The sequence below is a fragment of the Saccostrea echinata genome, unplaced genomic scaffold, assembly GCF_033153115.1.
Source record: "Saccostrea echinata isolate AGI-Se365-2 ecotype Australia unplaced genomic scaffold, CSIRO_AGI_Sech_v1 ptg000057l, whole genome shotgun sequence".
Classification (NCBI taxonomy): domain Eukaryota; kingdom Metazoa; phylum Mollusca; class Bivalvia; order Ostreida; family Ostreidae; genus Saccostrea; species Saccostrea echinata.
Genome location: NW_026889806.1, coordinates 1,718,358 through 1,742,446, shown reverse-complemented (window position 1 = coordinate 1,742,446; position 24,089 = coordinate 1,718,358). Strand labels below are relative to the sequence as shown.

General features: G+C 32.6%; 2 protein-coding genes and 1 pseudogene across 3 annotated transcripts; 1 reads left to right on the top strand and 2 right to left on the bottom strand.

Moving 5' to 3' along the window:
* Positions 1-1,673: 1,673 nt before the first annotated feature.
* LOC133174244 (uncharacterized) lies at positions 1,674-5,430 on the bottom strand. 2 transcript variants are annotated; one of them, XM_061309323.1, is made up of 4 exons: positions 5,094-5,430; positions 4,430-4,602; positions 3,734-3,814; positions 1,674-1,948 (listed from the first exon to the last, which is right to left on the bottom strand). In XM_061309323.1, the coding sequence occupies exons 1-4, from the start codon at positions 5,108-5,110 to the stop codon at positions 1,821-1,823; spliced, it is 399 nt and encodes a 132-aa protein (XP_061165307.1). In that variant the 5' UTR covers positions 5,111-5,430; the 3' UTR covers positions 1,674-1,820. The 2 variants fall into 2 exon arrangements, with proteins under 2 accessions (XP_061165307.1, XP_061165308.1); XM_061309324.1 differs by having other exon boundaries at positions 4,430-4,599.
* A 2,186-nt stretch (positions 5,431-7,616) lies between these two features.
* Positions 7,617-16,893, bottom strand: LOC133174034 (nucleolar protein 58-like; annotated as a pseudogene).
* Positions 16,136-23,645, top strand: LOC133174381 (mitoguardin 2-like). The gene is made up of 13 exons (XM_061309507.1): positions 16,136-16,308; positions 17,550-17,787; positions 17,987-18,166; positions 18,280-18,371; positions 18,739-18,960; positions 20,504-20,616; positions 20,800-20,872; positions 20,991-21,077; positions 21,517-21,615; positions 22,405-22,539; positions 22,671-22,724; positions 22,824-22,940; positions 23,296-23,645. Exons 2-13 carry the CDS (start codon positions 17,577-17,579, stop codon positions 23,446-23,448), a joined length of 1,536 nt encoding a protein of 511 aa, XP_061165491.1. The 5' UTR covers positions 16,136-16,308; positions 17,550-17,576; the 3' UTR covers positions 23,449-23,645.
* Positions 23,646-24,089: the final 444 nt, after the last annotated feature.

Below are 24,089 nucleotides of genomic sequence, written 5' to 3'. Positions count from 1 at the left end.
TGTGTATTTTAACAAAGTTAGTTTGAAATAACCAATCAAAAGATATAATTTCCAAGTTTCATTTTTCTTAAAGAAGCAGTTGTCTATTATGTCAAAAACGCCTGTTTTTTTTTTTTGTTTCTTTTGTTTTTGTTTTTATTTTTTTCAAAATTAGGAATGGTTGTATAAAGTGTTGAAAATAATACGTTTCGATGTTCGTGATTATGGGGGGGGGGGGGGGATTGACTTTAAATTTTTCAAAGTTCCTTGAAATATTTGAGTATCAAGATTTGATTTTCAATACTTCTTGCATATATTGTGGCACAGTATATCTGAAGTTTCACCTTCACGGCAGTAAAAGATAGAGACGTGTTGAACAGGTTGGGACCAATCACCCAAATAGGATATAATAGCACGTTTGGGATATAATATCCAAAATGAGATATAAATTTACAGTGCAAAAAAAAAAAAAAAGAAGAAAATTTATTTTGGTTTTAAATATCATTAATCCGCATCAAGATACCTAAAAAGGAATAACTTTTGGTTAACAAGTTTAATTTTTTCTGTATGCCCACTGTTTAAGAAATAGATCTCTCGGAAATTCCTAAACTTCTTGAAGATCAATCTAAGAAACTGTAGAGTTGCAGAAAAACCTGCTTGCCGAAAGTTTTTCCTTTTTAAGTATTTTGATAGGGATTCATATTTATAGCCAAAATAAAAATTTTCTTTTTGCACTTAAATTTACAAAAATATCCCATTTGGGATATTATATCCCAGATCGGTTATTATATCCATTTGGGTGATTGGTCCCAACCTATTGAACATTTACTATAAACGCTGCAGTTTTATCACTTTCAATCTAATTTTAATCTATACTTGTCCGTTTATATCTGTGTTCGGTTTTTTAAATGTGCACTGAAACTTCTGGGTTTACATGGAAGTTCAAAGACAGAAAATCCTTTGCTGAAAAAAAAATCTCGGCTTTTATCTGTTTGGATGCAGGAAAATCATAATGTTTTTATTTAAGAATATCTTTAAAAGGGTCTTTGTTTTTGAATGTGATACACAAATATTTGTATTCAGAATGTTACATGTCGACCGTTGATTGAAAAAGAAATAAAAAATGTAGCGATAATTAGCGAATAAATATCAAATGGACTTGTCTTTTTGAAACCTGTGACGTTTATGAGAAAGTTGCTTACCATTTAGCACCATTCACGATAAGTTCAGTTCAGCAACCTCTCGCTCAAATGACATTTTCGGTTTCTTCAACGAAATATATCGAATTCTTGAAATATTTCTAAATTTGATTTCATGGCCGAGTTTAGTAGCATTTACTAAAACGAAATTTTGAGTAATTAGTTTTTACACTTGTGAAGATATCAATAATATTCTAGTTTTCTTTTCTTCAAATATTCTATAATTTGAATTTCTATAGATTGTAATTTGATTATATATTCGTCACAATTATAAGACATGTTCTTTCCCACCAAATTTTAACGACATTTTGATTCCGATGTTTTATAGTTCTTTATTTCAAATATTTAATATTTGATTTCATAATAGACTTTAATGGCATCTTCTCTCTCCCAAAGCGGAATTCTTCCAAACCCTGACAACGATCAAACATGTGAAATTTTACTAATAACGTTTAAGTACTCGAATTTTTATATCCAATATTTAAAGAAACAAAATTACAAGAAATATCATGGGGCTGTAAATTGTTCATGTAATACAGTTGCCGTATAAATTTACAAATGAATGGTAAATTGATCTATTATTTATGCATCCTATAGACGAAGCTAATCCATTTCTGTATTTTACAGTTCTCAACACTTTGCTCAGCCAAATCGGAGACTGGGCATCCTGACTTGAGGACTTTTTGTTGGGCGCATTTTAAAGCGAAGTAACGCCGCCACCTTGTCCACCAAAGAATCCCCAAATCGATAGGAATCCGGAACTCGCTTCACTAAAAATAGAAAAATAAATTAATTTTAACTTTATATTTTTGTTTAATGTTTGGTTTCCATAGTTGATGCCAAACTCTAATATAACATACATGACGATTATGAGAAAGTTCACAAGATTTGATCATTCAAAGAAGAAACCATAAGCGAAATGCCACTTTGTATATAAAGGTCATATGAAGTATTTAAAATATCACACAGTGGGGTGATTTTGATTATTTGAAATTTGGATTTTGAAAAACATTCTCTGTCATATCAAAGACCTGAAAATAGCTTTAGTTTCTTAAGAGGGGGTGGGGAGAGGGGTTAAGCATCAATTAATTATTGAGCAATAATGAAAAGGGTAACGGGGCATTACAAAGGAAAAATACATCACTAGTAATATATAGTCCAGTATATGAATACAAAAATCAAACACCAAAAACAACACAACAAAATTAAACAGACCCCCCCCCCCTCCACACACACACACACACACACACACACACAAATAACAACAAACATAGGGAAAAGAATTGTCATTAAAACAAGAAACTTCCAAAAAAAAAAATACAAAGAGAAAAAGAAGAGAAAAGACTGAAAATATGCAAAAGGCAAGTCGGAGTATACTAGTAGCCCAGAAAAATCATTTGGGGTTTTTAAATCTAAACTAGATACCCAGTTTTGAAATGTCTTCTTGTTCTCTTCATTTTTATCTTTGTACAACCCTATAACATCGTCAATATTCTGAGAACATAAGTGCAGCGGGGAATATCTCTAAATTTCCGTTCGTTATGATTAAGATGAATACAACAACAACAAAAAAAGCATTATTCTTCAAATAAACCTTACTTCTATTAACATTGTATAAAATAAAAATAACGGGGGAAAAAATACAAAAATCCACTTGTTTCTGGCGATAAAAAAAAAACATGTACACAAAATCTGGTCCAGTCATTGAGAAATAAGCATACTGAAAAGCACCTAAGCATAGTGAAGAAAAAATTGGCAGATTAAACCAAAATACTGAAGCAAATAGGTGAAGAGACTTTTTCATCCTTGGTATACAAAAGTACGTAAAAAATATATTTTGAGCATTGTTTAAAAAAAAATATATCTTAGAAACTTTTTTCCTAGAACAAAAATTCAAATTAATATTATTTTCCATTTATTTACATTCGGTTCAATTTTAGTAGATACAATTATGACAAATTTTATCCAATTATCAAAGTCTACCGGCATTTCCCATCTCGGCTAAGTACCTTCTACCACGATAACTCAACTTATAATATATCATGAAAATATTTCATGTATTTTATGTCTAGATTCCTTCTACCAAGACATTTGCAGGTATTATTGATTGTAGAATAAAGACTTCCGGTTTTGCACTCCCGAAGTGTATTCTTTATGAATATTTTAGTACTGAATGATCTTTCTCTTTTTGCATTGCACATTGTCATTGATCAAAGAAAGTCTGTGCCAAATTGAATGGTATACATATTTTTTTACGATATATTATGTATTTAAAGTTTATTTTTAAATGCATGAATATATTTAGTCTATTTTTTTTTTCAAATAGCAGCTGAACGTCTTGTTTATTTTGCATTGACAAATAAAATTATTTTTAAAAATATTTTTCGAGAATTATCGAAGGAAGCCCATGGAGTGTAAATATACAAGACTAATAAACATTTGAGATTAAAAATTATAAAATATTATTATTAAAGAGGTTATTTTTTTTTATGACAAGTGAAACGAATTATTACACCGTGCGATTTAATGAGAGAAATAAGAATGACAATACATACCTAAGCTACTGAGACCCTCTGCTGTTGAATCATTCTGAAGATCTCGAAATCGCAGTTTCTTTAAAATAAGCTTTCTTAAATCTAAATTGAAAAGAAATGTTCTGCAATGAACGCCTTTAACAAAAACACAAATAATCCTCAGTAAATTCAAAATTGCGTCAGTTTGTAATTCAAATATTTTGAAATTTATGTCATCCATGCTCGACAAATTTGGTTTGCAATATCTATCAAACGTAGAAACAATGATGAATTTTCTAGACATCATTAATTTACCTTATTTTAAGGTGTCTTTACCTTTTCTGGAAAAAGTCCATTAATGATAAATTTAATAAATATTGATAAATTTGATACATTCGGAAAATTTAAAATTTTAAACGTTTAAAAAATATTATCTCAATGGCACGAAGTTTTTTTTCGTGCTAAATGTTTATACTATCGAAAAGGATATGTAATTGGTCGTTCCGCATTGAAAACAATCAGGACGTGTACTTTGGAAAATGCACTTTTAAGTCACACTAATGCGCAAATTTTGAACATTATATTTCGATACATTTACAAAATTCATTTACAAATTAACAGAAAGTCGGAGCCAGAAACTAATAGAGTAATTTTTGACATGCTCATGCGACCATTAACAATATTTTAATCTGTTCATGTTGTTCTAGGATTAGATTAATGGATATCATTAGATCCCACCTTCTTCCCGTGCCCTCTGATCAAGCATCGAATCATCAGCTTCAACATCCCTCAAATAATCGTCTTTAGTTTCCTCTGCTAGAAGATTTTCAAGTGCAGACAGTCCCTGTGTTTGTTTGAACACAATTGTTAATGTCCAGAAGGCAACCACAAATAGTCTCAGCATGCTGCTACTGAAAGCAAAGCCGTAACCATATACGTATAGCTGTGGGAAATTTACACCGATTTTATATACTTTTAATATAATTTTTTAAGATATCAAAAATCACTTAATTTAGTTGATTTAAACTGCTACATAATGTGTGGCTAAAAGCTCTGCAAATATCGTGAAGATAAAAGAATATCTCCCATCGTTCCTTTCTCAAAATCTAAATAATAATTTTATTTATTTATATAATTAATCATTATGATTTAAACCTTGATTAAACAAATAACAATGGATTTTATTTTGATAGCTGTGAAAAGTTTACATTGCGCTATTTTATATGCCAATACATATATCAAAATACAATTCAAGTAAAGATAAAAAAATAAGTTATATAATAAAATTCCAATTCCTTTTTGTTCATTTCTTCCTTGTGGATAAAACCAAGGATATTGTAATTTTTGTAAATGAAAACTTTGATTGCATAGATGGACATAAATGAAATGTAAGTAACCTTACCTTGCAAAACACATCATAGTGGATACTGGAAAGAAACCAAATTCAAAGTGGATGTCCGCAACGCGGAATTACAGTTTTATAGACGCTTAACCAATCAGAAGACAGTAGGAGTTATAATGAAGAGAAAGAACTGACGTGTTTAAGAGTTGTGACTTGTGTCCGTCACAGAGGAAATTTACAGATTATGATATCACAAAAACTTATAACAAAAGATTATCGGAACATCATCCCAGTACAAACACGCTCTCTTGTTTCCGCTTGCGACCATTAGGGCTGGTGCGAAATGCGATCTCGCAGCTCTATAGAAATGGTGCGCTAGTGTCGCGAAGGAAGCTCGGTAAATTGCTAATTAACGAATGAGCATTAGGTGGCCTGTCTTTCACCACTTTTTAACATCAATTTACGGAATGAATTCATACTTGCAATGATGTTATTTTGCGAACTTCTATATTTTTTTTTATCTGTGGGCGCTTGAAAAATGTGACACGCACAATACCCTCTTTATCCGGGTTCATTAATTATGAAGATGGTCTGTATTAAATTTCAATTTATCTTTCGCATCTTAATGACGACCTTTAGTTTAAATGTTTAGATTTTTCGTTGGAAAGTAGATATCCGTCTCTGATTTGCAGACAATGCAATACTGTATAAATATGAAGAATTAAAGATATTGCTTTGTTAAGTTAGCAATGGGAATTCGACCCAAACAATTAAACTACGAGTCTGTTAATGGGTGCCTTCTATAGGGATTGTAAAATTACCACACAATTACGGGTGATAGGTACTTTATTTGATAAGCTTCACACATATAAATAATGAAAGACTTTTTTATGTAAATTTGTTTTGTGTAAGCAGGTACTCGTGATAGATACCCGACTTTTACTCAATATTTGTTGTTTTTGTGAAAGCAGGTGCTAGAATTTTACCCAATATATGTACATGTATGAAAGAGGTTGTTTTTTTCACAAAGAGAGAAGGTGTTACTACATATGACAAATATTGGTTCAAAATAAGCAGAAAGGTATCTGATAATAATTACCAAAGATGTAGAAATTTAACATCTGCACTGAATCTGAATTACATGCATGCTAAAACTTTTTTTTCCAATTCAACACATTGCAATTTGTTTATGCTTAACAAAAAAATGTGCTCTAGTTTATTGAAAAATATGGCAACCGATATCAAAACAGTCTTGAAAATAACACATAAGAAACTATTCTGAATTGAAGATGTCTACAGCTTAATTACTCCATTGAGTGCAAAGACATTAACGTATGAAAAAATCTCAATGACGAAAAGAGTTAAGATAAATACAAGTACTGTATTCATTGCATTTCCCAACGAAGAAACATCGAGAAAAAAGTTGACATAAGAATTAAAATGCTGACTTTCAAACGGCAAAATTTGAAATTTGTGGAAACACGATTACTGCCTTGTTGATAATTCCAAATGGTGTTGACAATTTTTTCTAAGTTCCAAAGTTCAAATTATCATAAACAATATTTCTATTGATTTCTTCATTTCAAAAGCATTCAAGAACTTCGAAGTTCAACAATCATGCAAAATGGATATAAGTTAGGAAGCCAAGATCCACTGGATTAATATCTGCATATTAAAGAGGTCTCGTATGGCGAGCTCTCTCGTCTTCTGTCGCCCTATATTCCTATAGTGACGAGGTGAGCACTTCTAGTTACCATAATACAATTTTTATGCTGCCTATTTATGTCTAAAAATAAGGATTGCATAACATGATGAATTTTTGTGAATCAACTGATTGAATTCCAACATCATTTTAGCGAAATGTACAATATCTCACCAAACGTTGTTTCAAGAAATATAAAATGCTTTTATGATTTTTTTAAGAGTTTTCTTTTCTAAATCAATGATGCAATAAAATTATCTTCAAAATGATTTTTGAGACTCGCCAATAAAATGTTTCCAGAAAGTCCTGTACCACAAATGAACAACAAAATTGATAAAAGGCAACCGTACATAAAAAGAAAAAGGAACTAACAGACATACATTTTTAACACCTTTCAGGTACATTTATTTAGAAAATGTGATCGACTAGAAGTTACGCCCCCTTTTCAGATGACATACATGTAGGTACACTATTTCTGTGGACGTGATATAGGCACAGACGAAGTACAAAGATCTCATACAAATACTGCTCTCTGTAAGCTTAGCATGCTTCCTCTTCCCACAGTAATAACCCGTTGTTGCTTTCTTATCCTGTTTCCTTTACTGTCTGAGTAATAACCTGTTGTTGCTTTCTTCTCCTGTTTCCTTTACTGTCTGAAAAATAATCTGTTGTTGCTTTCTTCTCCTGTTTCCTTTACTGTATGAGTAATAATCTGTTGTTGCTTTCTTCTCCTGTTTCCTTTACTGTCTGAGTAATAATCTGTTGTTGCTTTCTTCTCCTGTTTCCTTTACTGTCTGAGTAATAACCTGTTGTTGCTTTCTTCTCCTCTTTCCTTTACTGTCTGAGTAATAACCTGTTGTTGCTTTCTTCTCCTGTTTCCTTTACTGTCTGAGTAATAATCTGTTGTTGCTTTCTTCTCCTGTTTCCTTTACTGTCTGAGTAATAATCTGTTGTTGCTTTCTTCTCCTCTTTCCTTTACTGTCTGAGTAATAATCTGTTGTTGCTTTCTTCTCCTCTTTCCTTTAATGTCTGAGTAATAATCTGTTGTTGCTTTCTTCTCCTCTTTCCTTTACTGTCTGAGTAATAATCTGTTGTTGCTTTCTTCTCCTCTTTCCTTTACTGTCTGAGTAATAATCTGTTGTTGCTTTCTTCTCCTCTTTCCTTTACTGTCTGAGTAATAATCTGTTGTTGCTTTCTTCTCCTCTTTCCTTTACTGTCTGAGTAATAATCTGTTGTTGCTTTCTTCTCCTCTTTCCTTTACTGTCTGAGTAATAATCTGTTGTTGCTTTCTTCTCCTCTTTCCTTTACTGTCTGAGTAATAACCTGTTGTTGCTTTCTTCTCCTCTTTCCTTTACTGTCTGAGTAATAATCTGTTGTTGCTTTCTTCTCCTGTTTCCTTTACTGTCTGAGTAATAATCTGTTGTTGCTTTCTTCTTCTCTTTCCTTTACTGTCTGAGTAATAATCTGTTGTTGCTTTCTTCTCCTCTTTCCTTTACTGTCTGAGTAATAATCTGTTGTTGCTTTCTTCTCCTGTTTCCTTTAATGTCTGAGTAATAATCTGTTGTTGCTTTCTTCTCCTCTTTCCTTTACTGTCTGAGTAATAATCTGTTGTTGCTTTCTTCTCCTCTTTCCTTTACTGTCTGAGTAATAATCTGTTGTTGCTTTCTTCTCCTCTTTCCTTTACTGTCTGAGTAATAATCTGTTGTTGCTTTCTTCTCCTCTTTCCTTTACTGTCTGAGTAATAATCTGTTGTTGCTTTCTTCTCCTGTTTCCTTTACTGTCTGAGTAATAACCTGTTGTTGCTTTCTTCTCCTCTTTCCTTTACTGTCTGATTAATAACCTGTTGTTGCTTTCTTCTCCTGTTTCCTTTACTGTCTGAGTAATAACCTGTTGTTGCTTTCTTCTCCTGTTTCCTTTACTGTCTGAGTAATAATCTGTTGTTGCTTTCTTCTTCTCTTTCCTTTACTGTCTGAGTAATAATCTGTTGTTGCTTTCTTCTCCTCTTTCCTTTACTGTCTGAGTAATAATCTGTTGTTGCTTTCTTCTCCTCTTTCCTTTACTGTCTGAGTAATAATCTGTTGTTGCTTTCTTCTCCTCTTTCCTTTACTGTCTGAGTAATAATCTGTTGTTGCTTTCTTCTCCTCTTTCCTTTACTGTCTGAGTAATAATCTGTTGTTGCTTTCTTCTCCTCTTTCCTTTACTGTCTGAGTAATAATCTGTTGTTGCTTTCTTCTCCTCTTTCCTTTACTGTCTGAGTAATAACCTGTTGTTGCTTTCTTCTCCTGTTTCCTTTACTGTCTGAGTAATAATCTGTTGTTGCTTTCTTCTCCTGTTTCCTTTACTGTCTGAGTAATAATCTGTTGTTGCTTTCTTCTTCTCTTTCCTTTACTGTCTGAGTAATAATCTGTTGTTGCTTTCTTCTCCTCTTTCCTTTACTGTCTGAGTAATAATCTGTTGTTGCTTTCTTCTCCTCTTTCCTTTACTGTCTGAGTAATAATCTGTTGTTGCTTTCTTCTCCTCTTTCCTTTACTGTCTGAGTAATAATCTGTTGTTGCTTTCTTCTCCTGTTTCCTTTACTGTCTGAGTAATAACCTGTTGTTGCTTTCTTCTCCTGTTTCCTTTACTGTCTGATTAATAACCTGTTGTTGCTTTCTTCTCCTGTTTCCTTTACTGTCTGAGTAATAACCTGTTGTTGCTTTCTTCTCCTGTTTCCTTTACTGTCTGAGTAATAACCCGTTGTTGCTTTCTTCTCCTGTTTCCTTTACTGTCTGAGTAATAACCTGTTGTTGCTTTCTTCTCCTGTTTCCTTTACTGTCTGAAAAATAATCTGTTGTTGCTTTCTTCTCCTGTTTCCTTTACTGTCTGAGTAATAATCTGTTGTTGCTTTCTTCTCCTGTTTCCTTTACTGTCTGAGTAATAATCTGTTGTTGCTTTCTTCTCCTGTTTCCTTTACTGTCTGAGTAATAATCTGTTGTTGCTTTCTTCTCCTGTTTCCTTTACTGTCTGAGTAATAACCTGTTGTTGCTTTCTTCTCCTGTTTCCTTTACTGTCTGAGTAATAACCTGTTGTTGCTTTCTTCTCCTGTTTCCTTTACTGTCTGAGTAATAATCTGTTGTTGCTTTCTTCTCCTGTTTCCTTTACTGTCTGAGTAATAATCTGTTGTTGCTTTCTTCTTCTCTTTCCTTTACTGTCTGAGTAATAATCTGTTGTTGCTTTCTTCTCCTCTTTCCTTTAATGTCTGAGTAATAATCTGTTGTTGCTTTCTTCTCCTCTTTCCTTTACTGTCTGAGTAATAATCTGTTGTTGCTTTCTTCTCCTCTTTCCTTTACTGTCTGAGTAATAATCTGTTGTTGCTTTCTTCTCCTCTTTCCTTTACTGTCTGAGTAATAACCTGTTGTTGCTTTCTTCTCCTGTTTCCTTTACTGTCTGAGTAATAATCTGTTGTTGCTTTCTTCTCCTCTTTCCTTTACTGTCTGAGTAATAATCTGTTGTTGCTTTCTTCTCCTGTTTCCTTTACTGTCTGAGTAATAATCTGTTGTTGCTTTCTTCTCCTGTTTCCTTTACTATCTGGTCATAAAGCACTCCATTTCTGCTGCCATAAGACAGTTAGACGTTTTACACTAGATACACTCTCCTTCGTATCTCAGGTGAGCATGTGGAAAAATGTCATTTTTCGACACCCAATTGGCCCCTGAATTGAAACAAAAATCCCTAAGCCTTGTCGCACATATGCAGGACACCACCAATTTTATTAAAAAAAAAATGACTTGGCTACTTTTTAAAATGCAAATGTTCTAGCAACCAGTAGGTTTTTATTGGAAAGTGTCGTTTTTCAGTTCAATAAAATTGAAAGTCAATAATTTATTTGAAACACATATGTAGATTATTATTTTATCTAGGTGCTATGGAGCCGCACAACGACAGAGAATGTAAAGAATATTGCTAACACGATAATTATATTCCTAATTAACCTCAAAAGTGCAAGGGCATAGACTACACTGTTTGTGCTGAAATACGGAATATCAATTGCTTATATCATGTATATTTTAAAAAGTGCTGGGAGCTGATTATGGTCGGTGTAGCATTATATTTATTCATGACAGAATTAAAGCAAAGTAGGGATTTTTAGCTATTGTACGCATTTTCAGCAAAATTACGAGCATTTCCGAAGCAGTTCAAACTAGCTCCCAGCACTTTTCGGGTAGCCGATGTAAATCTTTTTTAATGTGTAACAATTTTTCTCTCCAAAAACATGCGTATGCCCTTGCACTAGCGTCATTTTCTACATTCAGCTTATCAATTCTATTTTTATACCAGTCACGTGACACACAGCTGATACATGCGATATAAATGGTACTGTGTGCGGACCCAAACCTATCCATTATGGATATCTATATTACCTTTCCTACATGTAAACAGTTACTTTGTTATAAAGATTTTTAAAAATAATACATTTTAAGAAGGTACTTAGATCGCATTTTTCATTTCCTTCCTTAACATAGCTGAGAAGACAGTGAAACAGACGGACGGACGACCCAGAATATCAACTATATACCCGAACTTTCCGTAGAAATTTGAGTATAATGATAATTTTGCAAATCATTAGTTTTGGCATGTTATATGTGCAATAGGGTTTAGGAAATTTAATTTCGCCTGTACACAGGAGTGTGATCGTATATGCAAGTCATCATTAGAATCCCGATTTACATTTTGAGTTTCAGCATTACAGCTGTGCCGTAAGTTTAAGAGCAATTATAAATGACCGATATATTCTAGATTAACAATCAGATTGAACGTTTTGGATTAGGTTCCATCGAACGCACAGTAACAATAACTCATGTCTTAACCAAACTTGCATGGGTCAAACCACTGGCGATGTATACACTAATTATTTTTTTTCTAATATTAAGATTTAAAAATATATTGTTTACTGAAGCTTTTTCATTCTAAAGTATTATTATGTCTTATAAATCCTCCAACATATTTTTCACAAATGCTCATTACAAGTGTAGGGACGGATGCTATCAGACAAGATCCTACTGCATATAACCTATATTTTCAAAAAAAGTGCCGAGTACAGGTCTAAATTTGCAGCCCTCCAAGGGCAAGTGTTGGCGTATCAATATGAGAAAAATTCTGATCTGTAACGGATAACGGACTCTGATCGATCTCATAGACATAAAAATATGAATTGTAAACAGGGCAAAAAAATTGACCCCTAGAAACACCAGAGGTGAGATCAGGTGCCTTGGAGAAGTAAGCATTCCTTGTCGACCGGTCTCATACGAAGTAACCCTCTGTATTGATCAGGCAAACGGAGTAATCAGAAGTCAAAATTAGTATAAAACAATGACCTAACAATTGGTAGGAAACATATCTGCATTCAGTCAAAATTTGATCCAGGGATTAGGTAGAATTTGCAAACGAGGACATAATAAGAACCATAGAATCGGCAAAATGCTGACTTTAAATGAGATTGTTGAAAACCCTACACCATCAACTTATTTGACTATAACTGCCTCGGCTTAAAAATTTGATCGTAGTCGGAGCATGCTCTTGCGTACCGAATCAGCTGGGAGACATTGAAAATAACATCATATGCAGGTGAAAGGGGAATGTTACTACCGTATAAGTGGATTTTAAGCGAGATGCAAATTTAGCGATTTATCCCCCCCCCCCAAAAAAAAAACAAGTAAATATTTTTAGCGAGAAGTAATTTTAGCGATTATATAATGTCAAGAAAGATATCTATTATAACAACTGATATGGATTTTTTTTAGCGGTATTCAATTCTATAGCGATCTCAAAACCCTCGCTTATATAATGCCAAAATTAACTCCTCGCTAAAAATTCTGCTTATACGGGTACATAGAAAGGAAAGTTGACGATGGAAACCTGAAGTCATCTTGTTTGTCATAAAGTTTAGTTTTTACTTGGTCAATAAAGTCTATAGTGCATAAAATATCCAAATATGAACCAGATGTACATGATAGACTCTGTGATGTCTTTGATTTCGAGTTCATAGGGATATAGCTCTGCCAAGCCCTTATCTTTACTCCTCACAAAAATATCAACTGCTCTATCTAGGAGAAACTTCCAATGTACTTTGCTACAGTATATTCAAGAAGTGGTGTAAATCAGGGGCCCATTTTACAAAAGAATTTACGACTACGACCAAAATTGAATTCTGTTTATTACTTTCTGTTTTACATTTATTTGAAAATGGTTTTAATTTTTTAAAAAGAATATACTGTAACAATATATTTTTATGCTATCAATTTCAAACAGTATCAATTTTGCAAAATTTAACAATCAACTGAGTTTTTTTTGGTCTTAGTCGTACGTTCTTTTGTAAAACGGCCCCAAGATGTGGATTCTCAAAAACTCCATAAAAAAATCAAAATCGCCAAAATTTTCAAAGGCCAGTTAACATAAAAACGTATGACTTTTCTATATTTTATACAACCATTCTTCTTGATAAATTACAAACTACACTAGTGTAGGCTTTTTGATATCACAGACAATTGCTCGGAACTCGGAAATTTTCATTTCTTGTGATCGGTCATCAACAAAATTACAAAATTACTCTGTTTAAAATCACTTTAGTTCTACCCACGAGTATTCTGTAGTTGATATAAAAAGGATACTGGAGTTCCTCATTGACAATATTTTTGGAGTCTTCAGAGACCAGTCTTCCAACAAACTGTTGAAATTTTCGATAGGCACTAATTGTGCACCTTTATTAGCCGACCTGTTTTTATATTCCTATGGAGCAGAATCTATTTAAAAATCTTCTACAGAAGAAGAAGAAAACACTTGCTGTGGCCTTCAACTCGACAGTCAGATACATTGACGACGTTTTATCAATTAACAATAGTTATTTCCATTCATATGTCGACTAGATATATCCTAATGAAAAATAAAAGACACCACAGAGTCTGACACATATGTTTCATATTTGGAAGTTTTACTGACGATAAAGACCAACTAGCAACTAAATTGTATGACAAACAAGATCACTTCTGCTTTTCTATCGTAAACTTTCCTTATTTATGTAGAAATATTCCGCTACCACCTTCATATGGAGTTCATGTCTCCCAACAGATCATGCCCTGAGTACGACCCGTTATGATTCCTCAGTTTACTTATATAAAATGATGGCTTAACGCCCAAAATTGTTTTTATAACATATGCAAACAATTTTAGCAAAGCTTGCGGCACAAATATTAAATCGGTCAGAAAAAAGACATTTCTACTTGACATTTAAAAAAAGGAATAATAGTTTCAAATTTTTGTTTTAGACAAAGACCCAAACTGGGTATATGAATACATATATGAACACAACAAAATAAATATAAGCTGGAATGGACATTTATCCTGTAAACAGCTGATCTCTTTTTAATAACAGACTATCGATAGGCCTAGCTGCAGATCTGTAATTCGCTGGTCTGAAAAAATTGGGATGGACGACAGATTTCAGCCACAATGAAGTAAAGCAAGAGTTTTTTTTTTTATCTGACCACCCATCCAGAAAATATATATTAGAACAGGCCCATAGGAAGCAATTTCAGTTGGGGGGGGGGGGGCACAGCCATACATTCATACATTTTTCAGTTGACAGTTGAGTAGGCAATACCAAAAATTTCCTGACAAACAAAAAAAAAAAAAAAAAAAAAGAAAAAAAAAGAAAAGAAAAAAAAGAAAGGTCATCAGACGTTTTTATTTAGGGGGCACATAGTATCTATGTTTACTATGTAATCTATATATCGGCAAAATTATTGCCCCCCCCCCCCCCGGTTCCTACGGCCATGTAGAATAGCAAATACTTAGGACTGAAGTGCTTGTGTAAAAACATATTGAAAGAAATCCGTATTAATTTCTTTCTGTCATATAAGCAGTCAAAAGATACGTATTAGAAATTATAATCATAGGCGCTTGATTTCAGGATGGGGCAATTTGTATTATGTGTTTTTCTAGGTGTATCTGAATACACTCATTAAAATAAAAATTAAAAATCGCTGAAATTCGCACGTTTAAAAATGTCATATAACTGTATCTAAAAAGATTGTATTTCTTTTTTTATATACAGTTATGTGATATTTTTAAACGTGTTTTAAATTCAGCGATTTTTTTATTTTTATTTTAAAGAGTGTATTCAGACACATCTAGAAAAAAAAACATATAATATCCTGAAACCAAGCGCCTATGATTATAATCAGAGACATGGTTTTATATGTCTCTGTTATAATATACAGTTGTATAATATCAGTTCCTTTTGTATGTGCATTTGCCATAAAATACTTTTTTCAATTTTATTATCGAGAAATTAATTGAATTCACGCAGCCACGGCCTGTATTTCAACCCTCTCCAAGGGACCTATATACTAAACTATATAAGTTTTTTTTAAATTGATACTTTCACACATATTACAAATACATGTACAAACATATATGTAGATATATGTACAAACAGAATCCGAATAGAAACTAATTTTAGTTGAAATTTATTCAAACTCTGTGTAAAAGTTTATTGAGAGAGAGAGAGAGAGAGAGAAGCTCTAACTTTACGTTATTGTCTTGAACATATTCAGTTTCATTTAAGCTCGCGATTGAAAAGAAAAAGAGAAAGAAAAAAAAGCTAGAACAGTGCAGTTTTGAGGGATTCACTTGTAACATATTAAAGTGATTGCCAAAAAAAAATTAAAATATAACAACCCATTTCTGCCAGGAAGTGTTATAGTCAGTAAGTTTTTTTATCATCTTTTACAGTGTATTTCAAAGCTGTAAAATAGGATTTAAATAGATTTAGAAAACCCTGAATAGATGGACAAGTATTCCGACAACGAACTTTATAAATGTAATGCTTCATTAATATCAACATAGTGTTAAAATATTCAGAGATTTCATTATCATCTTTTTCACCAAAAATATAAATGACTTAGCATTTAAATTCAATTCAATGTCATTTGCTTGACAAAGACTAATATTTTTTTTTAAAAATTGCTGAACAAACATACAGTCCCAGATTAAATGATAAACTGTTTCCTCTTCTTCTTCACAAAAAGTATAGGACTTAGTGTCAGCTTTGCCCATTTTATACATGAGACTATTGATAGTTAGAATATGATGATTAACTCTGTATCGAAACCATTGTAATTTACGATCATGAGTCACGAGGAATGGAAGATTACAGTTTCCCATTGCACATCAGTTATTATATAAGTTAGTATATAGGTCCCTGCTCTCCCTAAATATAAATCTGCATATCATTTATTAACGCAGTTATTTTTCCGGAAATAATGTCCTTACAAATACCTTTTACGCGTTTTAGTCGCATGACAAGTTCCGGTGATATGAGTGTGTTGACTTTGGTTCTGGTTCACTTCAGATTTTGGATAACTTTGGGTCATAGATAGACTTCGAAATGTAACATAACGATGTTTTCGGTCTTATGTGATATCATAATGTATGAGATATTTCTAAAAACACAATCAATATATCAAAATAATGTTTTAAAAGTTTGATGGAAATGAAACAACGTAAAATGTACCAGTGTGAAATTTGTTGAAGTTGGTAAGCATACTATAGTAAGTCACGTGCATGTGATCATCAATGAATTCAATAGAAATAAAAATATTGTTAACTGGTTGCTGTAGCATTCTACGATCTCTGATATAGTTAATGTAAATGTAGCAGACCTTTTAGATCACTTGTCTGAAAAAAAAATCGTCTTTAAATTTTCAGAACGACTGAGCTTCAAATTTGCTGTGATCTGCTCCTCAGATTGGCTATAATTGATATTTTTATTACATGACAGTCTGTCACTATTCAAGTGTTTGTTAGATCAGAGATCAGTAGTTAAACAGTTGTTTTACATAGACTTTTGCTGATTTTGTATCGATTCTCAATCTGATAGGCAAAGTTTACGTCAGTTGATTGTACTCATGGATATTTCCAAAGTCTGTGTACAAAATCTTGTTGAATTAGACAATTCCTGATCTACAATTATTGGTTTTTGCACCATATTCTGGAAACTCCAGGATCTTTTGTTAATGAATCTGGGTGGTTTCACTCTGATTACCTGTTCACACTGAGTGGTTTTGCCCCATTTCCTTGTTCACCTGAGTGGATTCGTCCTGCATGGTTCTCTCCAAACATACAGTATACTTGATATTTATTTAAGCAAAAGTTGTTTGATCAGTGGATATTTAGATTAACATAATTAACGAGCAGTTTTATTTAAATTCAATTATAAGTTGCTGATCAATAGACCTACTAAATAATTATTTCCAATTTTACGATGATACAAACTTCTCTTTATAAATTATTATCATGGGAAGAAAACTTCATCTATGTTTAAATGTGTAAAATAAATAAATTTGGTTTAATCAATTCATTCTATTCCAAAAATCTCCATTATTCTGAAATTTTTACCATAATTTTAAAAATGTAATCAACTGATCAAATAGATGTACTATGTAGATCCTTTTAGATACAATAAAAACCTTTCCCATAGCTCAGACACAAAAATCCACAAAGAACATTGGAGAGTTGTCATAGTAAACTGCCAAAATCCACACTTGCAAAAATTTGACACCTTTATTCACAGGTTACAGGTATAATAGGGGCAAAACCACTCAGAGTGAACATGTTATTGGGGTGAATTAACCCACCTGTTACCTTTGTTAATTACCCTCCAACTCAGATGTTTCATGACATTGTACTTTAAAGATTCTCTTCATTATATGAACTCAAGAGATTGATTATGATGTTTCATATTCATTTTCAGAATTTTTGTCTCTTTTATTTTTCAGAGTGTAGAAAACATTAAAAGAACAAAAATGCCATACACAGACTGGAAATTACCACAAATAACAAGGATGAAACTGATGTGGCCATCGCGAGTGACGACACTAAGTGTTACGCTAGGCATGGCAATAATGGGAATGTTGGCTTTTTATTTCCGCTACCAACGGAAGATCAAAAAGAAAGAATTGAAATCACCTTCAGAACAAACTTCCAGGAAAAATAATTTACACTTGCCAAATGGGGGTTAGTAATTATGCATAAATCCCCTAATACCTCCCCCTTATAATGCTTTGTTTTACCTGTCAAAAATTAGAAAATTATTTTTAAAAATTTATTTTGTAGCCCTTTTAGTTACTAGAAAATGCATTTATCTGTATATTGTAGATATACATTCATTTATCTGTATAAAATAGATATCAATTCATTTATCTGTATATTGTAGATATCCATGGGCATACTTTTGGCAGATATACAGAGAGCCCATCTTCTCTTCTGAATTCCTTAAAACAGAAGTCTTTGTCAGGTTCTGTGTCCAGTATAGGTGGCGCCTCTTCTGCTTCTACAATAACCCACCAGCTAGTTGACACAAGCAGCATGTCACCAACACAGCTCTGTAAACTAGGTAGGAATATAGGGTAAATAACTACTTTAACAGTAAGACGTAAATGTCCATGTGTGAATGTCCCAGTTTTTATCCCTTGAAGTTGTTACAATAAGACTTATTAATTTTTTCAGGTTTTGAAACACTCCAGCAAGCTGTGGTATATTGGGAAGATGGTTTAATGAAGTTATCCTTTAATGAAGATAGGTCCAAACCAGCAATATTGGTTAGTAGGGACATAATAAATCATAACTTACATATAAACAGATGGCATTCTTTTTTAATCTCATGTTCCTTCCTAGAAACTCATACAAACAGAACATTTAAATTTGCCCTTCTAACTAGAAATAGCTGTCATTTGTCTCTTACAAACTGTAGCCTTAAAAGATAATTTTTTGGTTGACTAATGGTGAACAATTTCATCAACTGTTTTGTAGAGAATTTATATGGAGCTTGCTAAGGAACATGTATAGAAATACCATCAGAATGCTTGTTAGCATTTCTTCTTTAAATACTGTAGAAGAATATTTTTTTTCCCAAATTAAAATGTCATTTGAGCAGAAGACCAAGTTTAAATATTTTCCTTCTTTCAGGATCCAGAGACAGCGGAGTTGCAGCATCAGATGGACCAACTGCTAGATGCCGCTTACAGAATGATTGATAATTTTGAACGGCGTGCAGAACGACAAGCTGACAGTATCGCCCTGGAGTTAGCTATGGCGGCATACACGGAGACTGACATACAGTCAGAGAGAACAAAGAGCTTTGATGCAGGGTCTCTTAGTGACCAAGACTCCTTTGTCTCCGCTACAGATGTTAGTATAGTTATATAGTTTGTTTTAAAGCAATATGAGCTGCATTGTTGAGCATTTTACTTTGCTGTTAAAATGTGGTGTTATGAAAATTTTTTATGTAATTTAAACATTTATGATCAATTAGACTTAAATAAAGTATTAAATTCTTTCAGAAGAAAGGTTTCTGTACAATGGAATGTATAGTATAATATAAGAAATAAATATTGTACAGGAAAACAATAATGTAATTTTGCTTTAGGGTGAATTCACCATGCATCGGACACCCTCGTTCTTCAACAAGATCTAGCGATATCGCTACCGGCCGAATATTATCAAAATGGAACTTAACATGTAGTATGTGGTTAAAATATAAATTTTTGATACAAATATATGCTATTTATTGAGAAATTATCACTAAAAACCATTTTTTTCTTAATGTGCCAGATTTCACCATGGATCGGACAATATTCACCATGCATCGGACAAACGGTATTTGAACCGGAAAATTGTCATAGGTTTATCTCGGTGCTTTGAAATTAGTGATCTTGAAATAATTTTATCTTTTATTTCAAAATTAACCTTCTAGTTAAATTTGATTGACTACATCGATCCACAAATGAGGAGAGTTTTTAGTTGCATCACATTGCACTAGAAAGGCTTTACAATGCTATTTACATGTCAACTTGTACGTTGGTCTCGTGGGTTATCATACTCTGGTTTGTAAAAATAAATTGAGTCTAATTCTAGACGTCATATATCGATAACTTGTATATTCACTAAAAATTTAGAGTTTTTAATTTCTATTTCCGCAAAAAACAGATGTCAGTTGGGTTCTTTATGAAAATAGAAGTGATTACCCATGCATCGGAAAGTGTCCGATGCATGGTTAATTTGTGTCCGATGTACGGTAAAATGAACGTACTAGTAAAAAACAACTCTAAAAAATTATACAAACATGGAAGTGAAATTTCTTTAAAAGTTCTGTAAAATTACCAATCATTAACAAATTTCACCAAAGCCCCACTCATTCCGTTGAAGTCTAATTAAAGAACGACAACTCTAAAAATTTGCAAAATCATAAAATTCTGGTTACTCCCCTTTGATGATGTAAAATATGACGTAACTTCAAGGCCATTCTCGGAGTATTTTTATCGCAACATGATAATAAAAATCGGCATCAATAAAAAGTTTAAATCTTCAGCTTCAAGACAGAAACAAGTAAAAACACGGGATCACTCAGATTTAAAGAAAGTTTATTGCTTGAAGTTGTCCGAAGCAAGGTATGTGTCCGATGCATGGTTAACTCACCCTAATCAAAGCTTATAAATAGTTCTTCCATTGCAAGTGTGAACAACAGAAGTTTATAAACATATTTTTTTCTGCCATTGAAATAGTTAAATTACAATATTGCAACAAAAATTCCAGACCTCAAAGTTGCAACTCATATTGCTTTAAAACTGCATTGTGCTAGCTTTATTATTATTTTTTCTTTATCAAAGAGTGATGTCAAATATGAATTTTTTGTAAATGTTAACTACATGTTTTAAACAAACTTTCATTTTAGATGGCAAACTTATCAGATTTAGATAACCACAGAGAAATGTTTCAGCATCTTCCATTATATGAAGCAGGTCTCTTAGAATTAAAACATGGCCATGTGCCCTGCAGGACTCTAAGGCAGGATGTTAAGTTTTACATTTTGATAATTAAACATTACAATACTTAAGTAATTTTTTCTAACTTTTAAATGTTTCTGACAAAATCATGGCTGCTCTTTTAGTATTTTCTTTCTCAGAAGCTACAATGTATGACTGGCATTCTTTAACCATTATTGCTATTTAATGTATTTGATCTTTTTAGGACAGAGATGACACAGTGTATTTCAGACACAGAGTTCTTGGCAAAGTTACACTGTATCCGTTTAGCTTTCAATGTATGTACCTCTTGGTAATGATTTTCTCATTTCCACTCATGCCTATAATTAAAACATGGGTTAAGAGTTATATGAATTAATATAGTACATGTAATATTGTTCACTTGCTATCTTTTAGGTTATATTTAAACAATCAAGCCAAAGAGATTACTTCAAAACCATGGGAAAACAATTAATCGGTGATCTGCTGATCAGAGCTGATAGGGTAAGAACAAATTGATCTACTACACAAGTTTAGTACCTTGGTCAGAAGGTCATGGCCGTGACTGACCTAAGACCTAAAAAATAGGTAGCAACTGTTCCTTCACCAAGCGCTCAGCACTTTGAAGTGAAAGTTGTGGGTCCTTCGGATGAGATGTTAAAAACCGAGGCCCTGTGTCACGGTAGGTGTTAGCACAATGAAGAACCCTCACTGCTCAATGGCCCTGAGTGCTGAGTAAAGGTCTAAATTTGCATACAATCAATCAATCAATCACAAGTTTAGTAAGATAATGAGCGAGATAACAGTCTTAACATTGCCTACTAGTATGTATGGAAATGCTTGGTGTGTACTTGTCCTCCTAGTTGTCTATGTGAAGAAAGTGATGTCTTCTAAGTTACCAGGCTAGCTTTTACATTTGTTAATTACTATTCCTTATTTCAAGGATCCAGAGGAATTCTACACTGCATATAATGCAATGGTAGATTTTATTGAAGTGGAGGATAATTGGCTCAAAATTGAAGAAGAATTAAAAGGACGTGGAGTAAGTCAAATTACTGGAATTATCCTTCGCACTAGTACATTTGCAATATACAGTGAAACCTGTCTAATTCGACATGCACTGGGAGACAATTTTATGTCGGAATAGACAGGGTGTCAAATTACACAGTGTAAAAATCACAGAAAACAGTAAAATGGTAATGAAAATAAGGATCAGAATTCACAGTGGAACAGATTGCACAGGTGTCAGATTAGACAGTTTTCATTGTATTTGGATTCATTTTCTATTGATCACTTCTTAGGTATTAAGGTAAAAGAAATTCTTCAGTTTTTGGGGCTTAAGGACATATGCAACGTACCTTGCCTGCTGATAATTTTCAAGATATTCTTAATTTAAAATTATAGTGCCATCAAATATTCATAGACAAAAAACCAGCATGCATTACCAGGGGTTTTGAAAAGATATCAATTGATGGAAATTTTTGTATAATTCAAAGAAAAATATACCAAATTTACTAAACATATATTCTAGATGTTTTGTTTATCCAAACTTGCTTTAGAAGAAGTGTACAACAGCATGTATAGACATTAAAATGTAGCACACAGTTCCTTTAAGTATCGGAACTCTTCAACTCCAGGGAAAAAGACAATATAGTTCAAACTACGTTGTGTATGTCCTTAAGTATAGTTGAGTGATTAATTGAAATTCTTACTTGTGATACAAATTATCTGTTTTCCTGCTTGAATATTAGTAAAATTACAACAGAAAATTCACAAATCAACAAAAGATTATTTTTATGTAAATGTGATTTAATTGTACATTACTTTTTAGGTAAAATGCATGTCATTTTATGACATAGTATTAGATTTTATTCTGATGGATGCTTTTGATGATTTGGAAAATCCACCATCATCTGTAATTGCTGTTATACAGAACAGATGGTTATCAAATAGCTTCAAAGAAACTGTAAGTATTAGTTCTCTCAAACGTTTCTCTATGATAATAAATTTGAACTCATTATAATATTTATGTTCTTATGTGGATGTATTCAAAAAATGAAAAAGTGCATTAGTACTTGTCAGTGTTTTCTTTGACAGGCTCTCTCAACAGCTGTTTGGTCTGTTTTAAAAGCCAAACGACGTCTATTGAAGGTAGGCAAACTGACAATTTTAATGATTTATGTAATAAGGTATGAGGTAGTCTTTGTATAAACTATGCCAGTTACAACTAACATTCAATGTGGCACTCAGTTTTCAGATGGATTTATATCCAAGTTTTACTCTATTTCTGAACACACAAGTCCAGTATTAGCCTGGGGTTTCATGGGACCAGAATCAAATCTAAAAGAATTATGCATGTTTTTTAAGGTAAGCTTTCATGCAGTTCAAAGCATAGAGACTAGAAATTTATCTACACAACAGCTTATTAAGAAAATTTTAACAGAACATTTAATCCTGTCAAACTTAACTGGAATGACTTCGTGTATGAGAGTAACCTAAATTGATCATTCTTGAATGATAGTAAGCACATACAACAATACAAGAATATATTCTTAAAAATATCAGGCATTAAGTACTGTAATTCTAAGTGGTCCTCATATTGTAGTGGTCTACATATTGCATTCTAAGTGCAGACACAGTTATTAAACATTTATTTATTCCACCTCTCAACTCTGGTATGGTGGAATATACCTGGTAACCTGTCTTTCCTCTCATTTGACAGGAGTCGGTATTGAGGTTTCTCAGGGACATGTTTAGTTTTGAGTATGTCCGTTACACAACAGTTGATGAATTAGCAGAAGACATTGCTCAGTTGTTACAAAACAGAATTGAAGAAGCAGCTGACAAGATCTCTCCAGAAAAGTTGGAGTTTTAAAAACAGGATTGGACTTTAAGCCATTCTGTTACAGTTTTTAACTTGAGTTTTTTAATCATCTGTGATTAATTTATGGAGCCGTTATGAATACACCAGGAGTTTTAACTTGCCAGAGTAAAAGGCCTCAGTGAACTTATCATTTAGAATTTTGTCCTGTCATCTTTATATTCATTCTTTTTTCAAAATCTTCCAAACTCATGGACTAAATATATTTTGTCTTATTTTGATGATAATATTGAAATATTAAGTAAATTCTTTGGAAAACCATGACTCTTTGGGTATCAAAAATGAATACGTCATTTTCTCTAGGAGCAAAGCTAGGTAGATGAGCATTGTGGCACTTGGTTCTCTGGTTCAAATAGTGTGATAAATTAGGACGAATCATGTTTTTAAGTGTTTTTAGATCTCATTGTACTTAAATGCCATAGTAATATACTGTAGAAGACTTAATTTTATACACTTGTTTATTAATTTCCAGTCTATTAAAAATGAAATGTATATTGTTTTACTGTCTTTATTAGTACAATCATATAATGATGTGTTGTTGTAAGCAATATGAAGCTCATGTTACATTATGTTTAATGAATAAAAAGTGATTTTTTTGTAGTGACTTCAGTTGATGGTTTCAACTCTGATAAGAC

Bases quoted from the DNA above. Each gene is read 5' to 3' on its own strand.
- LOC133174381 (XM_061309507.1), top strand. From the start codon at position 17,577: ATGCCATACACAGACTGGAAATTACCACAAATAACAAGGATGAAACTG. The intron at 21,616-22,404 runs GTAAGTCAAATT...ATTACTTTTTAG, and splicing joins AAGAATTAAAAGGACGTGGA to GTAAAATGCATGTCATTTTA. The intron at 22,540-22,670 runs GTAAGTATTAGT...TTTCTTTGACAG, and splicing joins CAAATAGCTTCAAAGAAACT to GCTCTCTCAACAGCTGTTTG.
- LOC133174244 (XM_061309323.1), bottom strand. The intron at 3,815-4,429 runs GTGGGATCTAAT...TTTTCAATTTAG, and splicing joins TCAGAGGGCACGGGAAGAAG to ATTTAAGAAAGCTTATTTTA. The intron at 1,949-3,733 runs GTATGTATTGTC...TTCTATTTTTAG, and splicing joins AGAGGGTCTCAGTAGCTTAG to TGAAGCGAGTTCCGGATTCC.